Consider the following 12,775-nt stretch of genomic DNA (forward strand, 5'->3'; position numbering starts at 1 on the left):
ATATAGAATTACAGTACTTTGGAGAAGTACAAAGAAATACTTTTTAAAAATACAGGTATATAAATTAATGAAATTGGTATGTAAAAGATTTAATACAAGGAATAAAGGTATTTTATAGTGGTACCAATTCTTAATACAAATTACGCATAGTTCATATAATTTCAAAAGTTATTCACATTATTGCTCGATACCACAGTTGTATGGAACAAGTTCCCGACACACATTAAACTTGTATAATTTCAGGCTTACAAAAACAAAAAGTTACACATAGGCCATTCAGAAATCTAAAAAGTTTTAAAATGCATGGCGTTATGTACAACCAAAATGAAAAAAAAAAATTGTGTGTGTTTTAAGAAACGGACTAATTGATTCGAACATGTCATACTCTCAGTTAAAAAGCAACATAACTGGACTGAAAGCGAGCTAGTGGAGAAAACCAGTTCTGAACACATCCTCCGTTTCTTGGTGAACATCTGTTCTGGATATCAGTGGATACTACACATTGGCTCTCTTTTTATTCCAGAACTCTTGCTTTGTTTGGAAAACTTTTCCAGAAACACACGCCCATTCTACAGTTGTGTTAGACTGGGAGAAATATTTTCCTTAGAAATTTTTAAAAGGAATGCTTCCGCATTTTTTATATAATATTTGATAAACAATAAAAATAACCCAAGTAAGGCCATTATTAAGATCATCTTGATCAAAAATATACACTGATTGTGAGGCTGTCTTTTGTGATCCTGAGCTCTGGTAACCAACAGAGGCGTGCACACCGCTCGCTGACTGGTCTACCCTAACAACAACGCCATCCTGCTCACTACCTTCGAAGACAGAAACACTTCCAGAAATTCTCATAGGTCTTCTTAATGTTACAGGTCTAGCTACTGTAAACAGAGCATTAGGAATTGTATGATAGGCTCCCAAAAGCTACTATGTTAACTTTAAAAGAAAGATAAAAATAATACAGCGTGCTTGCAAGATAGATAAACAGAGCCTTACAAAGGTGTTTTCCTATGTTCAGGAATTTATAAATAAAGGACTGTGTGGACCTTAGTGATAAAATAAAAAAGGCTGGCCACTTTTTATGCTAAGTTCAAATGTATTTTTTTGATAATACAAAAAAGTAATTCTTGAAAATCAGAATACATAAAAGAAAAAAGCACAATAACTTAAGTATTAAACATCTGTATGAAATAACTGTTGCAAAGTTTGACAAAAATGCACACTTAGAACATGCGGTTATTTAAAACAAAACAAGAAAAAAAAGAAAAAAAAAAAAAAAAAAAAAAAAAACACCACACGATCCTGTAGAACCAATGCTATGTCACCACCGGAGAGCACCAAGCAAGGCACCATTGGAAAGACAACATACTTGGAAAGTCTCTATAAATAAAGTAAATGCTAATCTGGTCGAAAAATCGGTGTCTTTGGTAAAAATTCTATGAGGATGACCTGTAAAAAGAGAAGAAAAAGTTCTTTAAACATTAAGTAGATTTTTATCTTAAAGTTTCAGTAACATTCATCACTTAAAAATTTTGAAAATCTATTCACATTTCAGAACGGCAACTTTACAATATTTCTCTTTAACTTTTGTTTTTAAATATTTTTGCCAGAAGGTGCATGTGTTCGCTGGAAAGGAGAGAGTGAGAACTCACCCCCAGGGAGTGGGGAGGATGGCCACATCACAATCCCACTGCACCATTCTTCTCCTGGGATTTCGGGCATGTGCACACACACATGACTTTTCAAGCCACCAGATCCAGGACTCGAACTGTGGTCAGCAATGTGGGAGTCCAGTACCATAATTACCATACTACCTGCTGGCCTCACAACTTTACATTATTAAAACAGGTATTTATCTGGTGATAGGGCACCATCATGGAAAATTGTTCTTTTGATTTCTGGACTTTTATAAAATACACAAAATATCTCAGAGCTCTGAAGAGGAGGACAAACAAGTAGTAAAACCACCGAAGTCTGAAACGGTGAATGGAGGAGTGCTCACCCTAACACGCCGGTGAGCGTGCCCATGTGCTCGGAGGCACAAGGGGGCAAACACTTACTGAGCTAACTGCACAAAAGGCAAGTTTCATCATGCCCATCTCACAGAGGAGGAAGCCAATGATCCAAGAAGCTGCCATGTCACGAACGGTGCTGTTGGTATCGGAACAGACAGCTGCCCGTTCTCCGAAGGCAGGCTTTTCTACTGTCCCGCACGACTGCAGCCGACCTGGTGTTTCCTGCCTTTCACCACATTCAATTCTGTGGGTCCTCTCTAAGGTCTAGGGGTGCTCTCATTTATGATACCAGGACGTTTGATATCTAGATAAAGGGCGTTAGGTCCTTTGCCTCTTCATTTTTTTTAGAAGTTCTTATCCTCTTAGGTTAGCAAAATGGTTAAAATTTGCTTCAAGGTGTAGGAAACTAAAGGCAAAGCAGTTACAAAGCACAGTAACATAGAAATACCCAAGCTGACCAGGGCTCATTTTCATTCCAAACATGAACTGTCCTAAATTACAGTCAACACTTTCCCCTGCTCTAACTCTGCATGGAGCGGATGCTGATCAAAAAATTAACTTGACTTGAACAGTTTCCAAGTTTGGTGAACTTCTTACTCCTTTACAGAAACTGTGTCTTGAAATAACCTCCAGATTCACCTAACAGATTAGCCCCCCTGGAAGGGGAACCTTCATTTTCACCCTTCAGTTCTCCTGGCCTTTGACTTGCCTCAATAAAGAACGAACTTTGATACTTGGCCGGGAAAGTTTCCTGCCCACTCTAGCTGTCACTTTCCCTAAGTCTTAGGTGCCACCTTTGCCACACGCCTGGCCTGTTATTTTCCTACAAAACACTCACTAGTTCCCTACTGAGATACTTCCAGCTGCCTTCTTCATCTGAGTCAGAACTCTCAGGCTGCTTTTCTATAAAGTAAGGAGACTGGATCGGATGTCCTGCCAGTGGTCTAAAATTGGATGATTAAATGTTTAAACTACTTATGAGTTAATATTCAGTAAATAACTACGTTTTCTTGACTCAAGTTGTCTTTATTTACGATCTCACCCTAGGGGCGGGGGTCCCATTTTACCAGATACTACAAAATAAAGGCTATCTTTGACTATATCTCAATGATTAGTTTTTAAAGAACGTATCCCGCAAATTCTTCTCCCTCGGAATCCACCTTTGGAAATTGGCCCCTTGTCTCATTTCTCTAAGTCATACCTCTCTACTACATCTGAACAAAGTTAAAATCAAGTTGGTTTTTTTTCCTGGATTATCTTCAATATTAAAACTATAATAAAGAATTATTTTCCTTTAACAAATAAAATTTCTGTCAGTTACATGACTGTTGAGGGCAAAGAGGGATACATACAAAAATAAAAGGCTCAAGTTCATTAAAGCAGCACTGTTCTTACTACATTTCCTACCTTTTCTTTTCTTTTTTTTTAAATTTTGATATAGGGCTTGTGCAAGACGTGCAGGGAAAGGAGGTGAAAAAGCAAGCCCCGGAGCTGACAGCCACACTACAATCCCTCCTCCATTCTCCCCTCAGGACCTTTGGGCATGCACACACATGTGCCCGGTGTGTTTTCAAGCGCTGGGTCCAGGACATGAACTGCATAGCCAGTCACGTGGGCTCCGCCATGCCACCAGCTGGCCCCACTACTTTAACTTTTTAAAGTTATTTTTAAAGAGTTCTAAAAACTATGTTGTTCCCATTTTCAACAATTACAAATGTACATATTCTGAGAAAATCTAGAAAAACACTTAAGCGATTGAAAATGTGTGTGTTTGTACTAGTCTTCCGGGTACCTTCTATAATGGTGTGAAAAGGAATGTAACGGCTTTAGCAGAGTCACGTAACTATCTAAAAATTCACGGCAAATTAAAGGAGACGACTTTACAAACAAAGCATATAGTTCAGAATGTTTTAGAAGGTCACTATTTTATTTTTAGTTCATGAAAGAATGCTATAGAGATAAAACCCAAGTATAGTTTATGAATAAATGGCATTCCCAAAGCTCCATCTGAAAAAGCACAGCACTGGGGATAACCTTTGTTTTCACTTTCAAAGTAGATTTAGAAATGCACAAAAAGCCTCAGCTTTAAGCTTAATGTTTGGGTTTATAAATGTAGTTTTTATTTTGCACAAAATCCTTGGAATCTGAATCTCTCCCCAAAAGATATACATAGACCCTTTTATTATATATGATAAAAATACAAGACCAGCATTTTCATAGGTCAAGCTCAAAACAAGTTACTCCAATTTTTTTTATGATTATAAAGAATGATCAAGAGTCTTTCTCATCATCATAAATTAACATGTTTAGTATAATGGATAAAGATAAAATCTACATTATTCAGTTCACTGAATAGAGCTAGCCTATTTAAAAAAAAAAGACATTTTAAAAATATCTTTTATGTTCAAAGGCTAGAAATGGGATTTGACGATGTGATAATGAAAGAACAGGAAAATGTTAACAGAGAAAAATGATTTTATGGTAATTTCCAACTATTTAAACACTGTTTTAATCAATCTTTTATATATTCACATACAAGCACACATATACACAATCTATGATGGCTATATTGTTTCAAAGAATAGACAAAATTCGTCAGAAATGTTACACAAGGTACTTCGCAAAGACTCTGAGTTTAATTTTCAACAATTAACTCTTCCTTAGATCTTTTTCTTCTAATGTAAAAACCTGCCCATATTTAAAATACAACACTCAAGCCCAAGGAACAATAAATAAAAATTCATAATTTTCTACAGTGTTCTGAACTTTTCAAAATGAGAAAAAAGTGTTCAAGTAAATCAGGTAGTCAGTAAATCAATTCCCATATTGAATAAGTTCTAAAATTCATTGTATATACATGCTAAATTAGTTTCCTTTTAAAGAATAAACATAGAATGATCAACATGTCATCTCCTGATTACTTCAGAGATCATTTTTACAAAGCAATATTCTAATAACACTTTGAAAGATCCTTTCAAGGCCACGGAGGTATGGGCAGTTAAATCTATAAAGGCTAAAGGTTTCTTCAGCCCCAATGGCTTGGCTGAAAGGTTCTCTTCCATACTTGGAATCTTGATTAGCATGATATAAAAAGCCATATCTGACTTGCTGCGTAACCAAAGTTGTGGTTATTCTTTATACAGCATCTAAAATTTCACACTCCATCAACACATGTTCAGCCTATTTTATCTTGGCAATTAATTTATTATTTTTCAGAACACAGTGAAGCCTTGTTTTCAAGTCATTCATAACTTTATAAATCAGTCTTGCACATGAAACCATGCATCTGTGAACCGTAGAAAATCCTTGCACTCAGGAGATTAAGCTCCTGACACCTTTGCTGATTAATAATCATGGAAAGAATAAGATCAGAAGCAAAATAAATGATCATTTAATAGAGAAACTCACAAAACAGCCCTTTAACTTACATATTCCATCATGTTATTCGTTTCACATTTCCTTTTGCTCAGTCTCCAGTGCAAGCACAGCTAGACAAGTGGGAGAGTAAAGGAAGAAAAATGAGCTCCGTTTTATTGCAGCACACAGACTAACCCATTTGTCCACCTTTCATATTTTTCGTTCAACAAAAGCATCTGTTTCCATACTGTGCAATTCAGACCCCAGCAGTACGGCGCTGCTCCCCGTGGTACTCACCTTGTGGTATAACCTATTGTTTTCCCATTCTAATAACTTCTCAATCGATCTTCGTGTCTGGAAGACAAATGAGAGAAAAGTTTACTCCTGATGGTTCTAGAAGAACTTTGTTGTGCAGCTGCTTTTTGTGTGAAACAGGGAGAAGTAAAACACAGTGGCCGGGTGCACAGTGGTCTGCACCCTCACCCACGTTCTCAGCACTGAGCAGGAACCTGAGCCAAACAGTACTTTCTAGCTGGCCTTGTTTCTTAACACATATATATATTCTTCTCCTCTCTCAAACTGACTAGCCTCTGCTTTAAAACAATCAAATCTAAAAAGCTAATGTCATCTACCAAGTGATATAAACTTAAATGCCCACTTCTTTCAAACATTTTTGCAATACTCAAATAGCACGAAAGTTTCTTTATACTTTAAGATGAAAGTAAATATTAGTTAACAAAATGCTAATGACCTTTAAGTTAAAAATGAAATTATTAAAGCCGATAAAAACACAATAAAATATAAAATTCAACTAATTTCATATCATACTTAAAAATAATGTCCATGTATAAAAGCCAACTGATGGATTATTCCCCATATGGATTTTTCAAACAGCCAGTATTTTATTTAAACCAACATAGACGTGCTCATAGTAAAATCAAACCCTTGATTCAATTCTACCATTTCAGGAATCAGCTAAGAAATTCACTTCACTTGACTGCTCCTATACATACTATGCCACATGAAATGCTTCTTGCTTGGGAGTCTGAATAAAGGAGGGGATAATTCATGGTGCCAGGTGTTAGGAAGAGACCGACAGAGCTGCAGGTGCAAAAATGACAGTGCTGCCTCAAGACCAACTGCAACGTGGTGCAGCTGCACCTTTCTGGAGAGGGAAGAGAAAAGGGCTGACTGCTGTTAGCATGGCACAACGTGGAGAATTCATGGTCCCATGACGACCGTGTGTGGCAAGGATGCGCTGGGTGAAACACGGTGAGGATCGAGCTGATTTTAAGCAGTTTCTGTTACACTGTACATTTTTCACGTTTAATTAACCTGTCCTCTGTCTCCTCTGGTCACCATCCTACCTTCCAGCATGTTGGTCCTGCTAAAAGACATGCCAAAGTCCCATGGGTGCCAACTACCACTCCTAACTACCAGCAGGTCACAGCTACTGCCTTAGATTTCCAAGCATACGTCGTAAAAATCAGAAAATCAGCTACCTCTCTGGGTAATAACACGCCAATGACTAATTTATTACATTACTTTTTTTTAACAGTCTTTTGGCAAGAATTTTAAAGGGAAAAACGTGCCCTTGTTAACAATGATCAGCAGACCTCTCACTTGTTTCTTTGTAAAGATGGCCTTTTAGAGGCAGCTCTCCTTTTAAATGAAAATAGGGCAGCAGTTATGGTCACACTTTTTGTTAATTTAGTTGCCAGTCAGCCCCAAATCAAAAGAAAATAAGGCTGCAGAGTGTAATTAACATTCAGTTCAGTCGTTTTGTCCCTTGTCTAGCCCCCAAGCTTTGTTAAAATTGCCATCTGAATGCTGAAGGCTGTAGGGAAAAAAAAATCGATTTGATTCTAATCGCACCATGAAAAGAACATGATCTAACTGCTTTCAGCCCTCCGTAAATCTGTACTAGGTCTTTAGCACAATGCAACTTCCAATTTAAAAAGCACTGAATGTCTCGTCAATGACTTTGTGAAGAAAAAAGAACAAGGAGCAGACATAAAAATTCCAATAGTTGTTTAAGCATTAAAGTTCATTTGCATCACAGCGAACCTGAAAAGGGCTGACCTCTCAAACCGCCTCTCAGGTCTATGAAGTTGTAGCCTTGACAAGCTCACATTGACAGAGCTCATTGACTCTGAAAGGCTACTCTATCAATGGTGAAAAATGGCAATAGGTTCTACTCTGAGCAGGCATCTGCCTGCCCACCCGCTGCTAAACCAATGGCAAAACCGATTCAAAACCTGAATCTACCTTGTAATCTTCCTTTCTAGGACCTTTAATAATAGATTAAGATGACTATACAATTTGAGGTTTTACTTTTGCTGATGGTTTAAAAGGGAAGGAGGGTTCATGAAAGAACCATGGTAGGGAGAACAAGTGTTCCAAGTCCGCTGGTTTATGGTAATGTCTAAAAAAGTACCCAAAAGCTGCAAATATTTATTGCTCAAAGAGAAAAAAAAAAAAAAAGCCATCACCATAATCTCATCAGAAATTTAAGTCTATGCTATATGATAATGAGAATAAATTCCTGATGATGTATGTGTATATGCACAGACACACAATCAATCCAAAAACTAAAACTATTCACTTGAAATAACTTAGATCAACCCCGGACAATTGAATAATATAACTACAAAGTATGAATCTTAAATTCCAAAATATTTATATAGGATTCTAAATTTACTCTTTGCCTCCAATCGGGAGTTTAATGACAGGGTTTGGTATAATAATTGTATCGTACAATATTTAAGAATTCCAAACCAAACAAATCCAAGATGTTATATTCTAAATAAGCCACTAAATATAAAATATTTCTACACACTTGACAGTGTGAAGTAAAAGCTGTGAATTAGCACCTCCTAATCTTGTTATAAGACTTCTTCCTGCTTGACAGGTGAAAAAGAAAAAAGCACTTGCACGTGCAGTTTCATCAATCACGGAACTTGGACACGGGGTGATTTACAGTGAGGAGCAGGTGAGGACAGAGAACCAGAAAGGAGCCTCTACAGGAGTGGGCCATTTCTCGCACACTAAGGTGACAAGTATAAACGCTAGCAGTCATCTAAAAAAGAAAGGAAAGAAACTGTATCACAAGTTATTTGTTAGTAACAACAAAAGCTCAAATTAAATGGGGGGGGGAGGCGAGCTTTAACTAAGAATGTTTAATGCTCTGCAATTATTTTCAGTTAGCAAAATCAAAATATATTTTCAAGATTAAGTACAATACCAATCTGGCAGACACAGAAGAAATATGACATTTTAGCGTTTATAAAAGCCATTTAAAAGCTTTTAAAAATGAAAAAGCAAGCACCTTATAATTGCAGTCATCAAGAAATAAAAAAAGAGTTTATGTCCACAGGGCTGTCAGACAGTTATTTCTAATGAGATGAAAGATGCAACACTGTAAACCTGCAGTTACTAACTGGACAAGCAAACGTAGTCATAGACGAACCTGGCCTTGATTTTAAAATGTTTCTATAGGCCCCCAAATTCAAATTAATTAAATTAGCATGCATCAAAAAAACCATTATGTATAGGATCTGCCTATATGAAATACCAACAAAACACCATCTTGCACTATCCTAGGGCAGTTTCTAAAAATAAGCAATCTCAATTTTCTTACACAAGTTTAGAGCCTGTGAAAAATGCCAGATTGATAGTCCTGGGAACTAAAAATCTTCCATTTAGCTGCGAGAAGAGGGGAAGGGCAGTGCAGGCGGCAGTGCAGTGCAGTTCCCCTACAGTGGGCCTTAATCCTTTTCAGTGCTCACACCCTGCGGCTGAGAGGACAGGTTAGTAGTTCTCTGCCAATGAATCCTTAGTCCTGCAAAAGATGTCAACAAGAAATCTAATTTTCTAATGCGTTCTTATCTTTAATTAAAAGGTCCAAAATTACCAACTCATACCATGCAAGCAAAACACCTTTTCTGAAAGCAGGAGAGCGTGCTGCCGGGTCACTAACCTGGTCTGGAAGAGGATAAACAGCTGCAGGCAGCTAGACTACCACCCATCACCCCCATCAGAGGGCTCACTTTAAACAACCTGCCTTTTCCTTTAAACACACTTCTACATTTCAATACCCTACTAGTTTTATTTTTCAAATTAGTTCTAATATAGCCATTGGGGATGTGGAAGTAAAAAAAGAAAGAAAAGAGATTCAAAAATATCATTTCAGTTACTAACGAGACATTAGAGACAAGCTGGGCCACAGCAGCAGTAAGAATGAGGTTTTTGGCTTATGTTTCAATTGCCTTTAGTCTTTTTAGAAACTTTTGGTAGAACTGTGGAAATAAGACAAACATGAAAACTCCAAAAGAAGCAAAAGGATCTGAATAACCCACAAAATGGCCAATTAGGTAATGATAAATCCAAAATTAGATATGCCATTCCTATAACTTCCAAAGAAGCATCTAAAGTAAGCTTACAACAGTAAACCACAAATGAAGCACCTTAAAAAGCTAAATAAATGCAACAGAAAATTAGATTTCCTGAAAATTCAAACCTAACTTATTAGGAAGTATTTATATAATCTTTCCCAAATATCATAACTTTCATTAAGGAATAAATTCTTACTCCCCATAAAAAAATTAAATGCCATTAGAATTAAGTAAGTCTTTCAGGGCAGCAAGAACCATTTTAAGAACCCTTCAATAATGTACTTTCCTACCTTGTTACCACTATTACTTAACAGTGTACTAATTATCATTCATTAACTGATAATCCATTGTTTGAAAAGTTACTTTTTAAAGACGTGCTTCTCTAGACAGTAATAATAAAGCCACGGAAAGCTCATGGATTTTAGCTTACAGCCAAAGAAAAAATATTAAATGAGGAAACTAACAAAATGGCTCTAAATTTTTCCCAAAGAAATATGCCTAATCTTTTGAACATACAATGCTAAGAAATGCTAACAAAATGCATATATAAAATATTTCATTAACAACTATCTATAAAAGTCCAAGTATTTAAACTATAACTACAATTTATTTGCATTGGATTTATTCGTAGCATCACAAAATGTCCAAACGAAATTTCAAATGTTCTATTTTTTTATTTAAAACATATTTGAATTTTAAACTTAAAATGTATTAATTAAGCTTTAACTGGAATAATGTTTTGAATGTATTCACAATTTTTTTTTAAAATCTTAAGTAGTTTTCAAATAACAGTGATACATCTCTTTAGACATTTGGGCAAACCAAAATTTTTTAAATAAATGAAACAAAAATGCTGTCTAGTTACAAGTTATTAGAAATAATATATAATTTCAACTGACTTCTTTGATCTTAGAAGAAACTTGAGAAAATTACTTGAGTCACTTCTGTTTGTTCCAGATTAAAATAAAATCTGATATCCCAGTGATGTGCAGAATATAAATGATACGTCTCGATATTACGATACATGAAAAACCTGGATTCATCGAAACGATAAAACAGAATATGATTCCTCAAGAGAACTTGTAAACAAATTCACTTCTTGTACATAAAAGCTCCTTTTAAAATGTTTACGTGAATATTAACATTTAAATCATCTCAATATACTAAAATACCCACCAAAGTATCATTGTAACAATTCTTTTCGTACTCTTTGTTAAAAGTAGTCATTTCACATGGACATAAGCGAACAATTGCAGATATTAATATCTGGGGTATCGAAAATACACTGTTCAGTTAGCATGGGTAGTGACCGGTAAGTGCTAACCTTATATAAAGGTGTGCTTAAATATAATTTCCTCAAGAGAGAGGCTAGTGAATGGTTCTTAACTTTTTAGGTTACTAAACAGACTACTTTGTGAATGACAAGGATTAGGGACTCTGTCTCCAGAAAAAGAGACATCTATGAGCAAATACATAAAATGCTGCATGCAATTTTAATGGGGTTATTCCATTAATCTCAGATAACATTTCAGACAACACTGACACTATTTCAGACAACTAAAATGAGTTTCAACTGACAGAAAATTAGAAAAACCCTTCCTAAGACAAACGAATTTTACAAAGTTAATATCAGGGAATTTTTGAAAACTGTTATCACTACAAAAGGAAGAATCAGTACTTAGGATAAAATAGACCAAAGGGATAAAAATGCACCTGCTGATCGATTATAATTGAAAATGAGAGTGACAAGAAGGGATGAGAAACCAGCCTTTGCTGACCCTCACTCAGGGTCGACCCCAAGGGAGCTGTCTCCCTTTGGTCACCTTATTTGATCTGCACAGCAAGCCTATAAGGCAGCTTGTATTACTTTTATTTTACATATGAAAACTAAGGCTCAGGGAGGTCAAGAAACTTAAAGCTACACCAGGAAATGGTAGAGCTGGGATCTGAAACCAGGATTATCTGGCCTTCAACCTCATGTTCTTTCCACCATGCTGAAGAGATATGAATAAATTTGCAAAGAAGAATCTGTAACCTTTTAAAAGATTTTTTTCCGGCAGGAATAACAGATCTATGGCTTGCAAGTTATCTAAGCCACTAACCAGGTCTTAAATAACCAACTTACTCTGAAATTATAATTAATATGTTCAAAGGGAAAATGTGGATGAAAAGAGAGAACTCCGAAAGAGAAATGCAATCTATAAAAACAAAATGGATGTCCTAGAATCGAAAAATATACTATCTGATATTAAAAACTCCCAGTATGAGTTAGCAGCCGACTTCAAGAAGAAGATAGGCCGATCTTCCCAGAAGCCGCCACGCGTCCACTGTGAACATCGAGAGAACGGAATGCCAGGCTGCTCTTGGCAAACACTTTGTCTAAGAATTTTAACACATCTTTAAGTCCCACTGCCACCTCAGCACACGTAAGCCTCCAAGTTTACACTTTCATGAGTATCCTCTTTTGTGGTGAGAATTTAGCCACATGTTTGTATTCTAATTAAAAACAAACTGTTGGTGCTAGTGGTACTAATGGTCGTAAATTTTAAGAATCCGTTTTCTAAGTTTCAAGGTCAAAAGCATTATGTTTTTTTTTTAATTATTTTTTATTTAACTTTATTTATTATTATCTATTTTTTAATTTGTTACAGGGTACACATGCTCACCAGAATGAGACTCACAGAGAGGGAAAGTGAGAAAACAAGTCACCAGGTCTGAGACTCAAACCAGTCAGCCACATGGGAGTCCAGCACCCCAACCACCACACCACTTGCTGGCCTTATCAAAAGCATTCTTGGGCGACCAACAGTTAGCATAATGGCTACGTCGCTGGACTCTCATGTAGTCGACCACGGTTCGAGTCCCGGACCCAGTGGCTTAAAACTAACACCAGGCGCATGTGCGTGCATATCCAAGATTCTAAGAGGAGAACGGAGAAGGGGGGACTGCGGCATGTCTAACCCCCCTGAGGGATGATTTCTTGCTTTCTGTCTCTCTGGCGAGCGC

At 36.5% G+C, this 12,775-nt stretch overlaps 1 protein-coding gene across 1 annotated transcript in view; it reads right to left on the reverse strand.

The window, feature by feature from the left end:
* Positions 1–325: 325 nt before the first annotated feature.
* Positions 326–12,775, reverse strand: part of CHIC2 (cysteine rich hydrophobic domain 2) — a 52,305-nt gene continuing 39,855 nt past the window's right edge. The window contains exons 4-6 of the mRNA XM_006143681.3: positions 5,673–5,729; positions 5,447–5,506; positions 326–1,452 (exon numbers count right to left, since the gene is read on the reverse strand). Of these exons, the coding sequence (XP_006143743.2) occupies positions 1,402–1,452; positions 5,447–5,506; positions 5,673–5,729 (168 nt within the window). The 3' untranslated portion in view covers positions 326–1,401. The remainder of the gene's footprint in view (positions 1,453–5,446; positions 5,507–5,672; positions 5,730–12,775) is intronic.

Source organism: Tupaia chinensis, unplaced genomic scaffold (assembly GCF_000334495.1).
Source record: "Tupaia chinensis unplaced genomic scaffold, TupChi_1.0 Scaffold000102_1, whole genome shotgun sequence".
Taxonomy (NCBI): domain Eukaryota; kingdom Metazoa; phylum Chordata; class Mammalia; order Scandentia; family Tupaiidae; genus Tupaia; species Tupaia belangeri.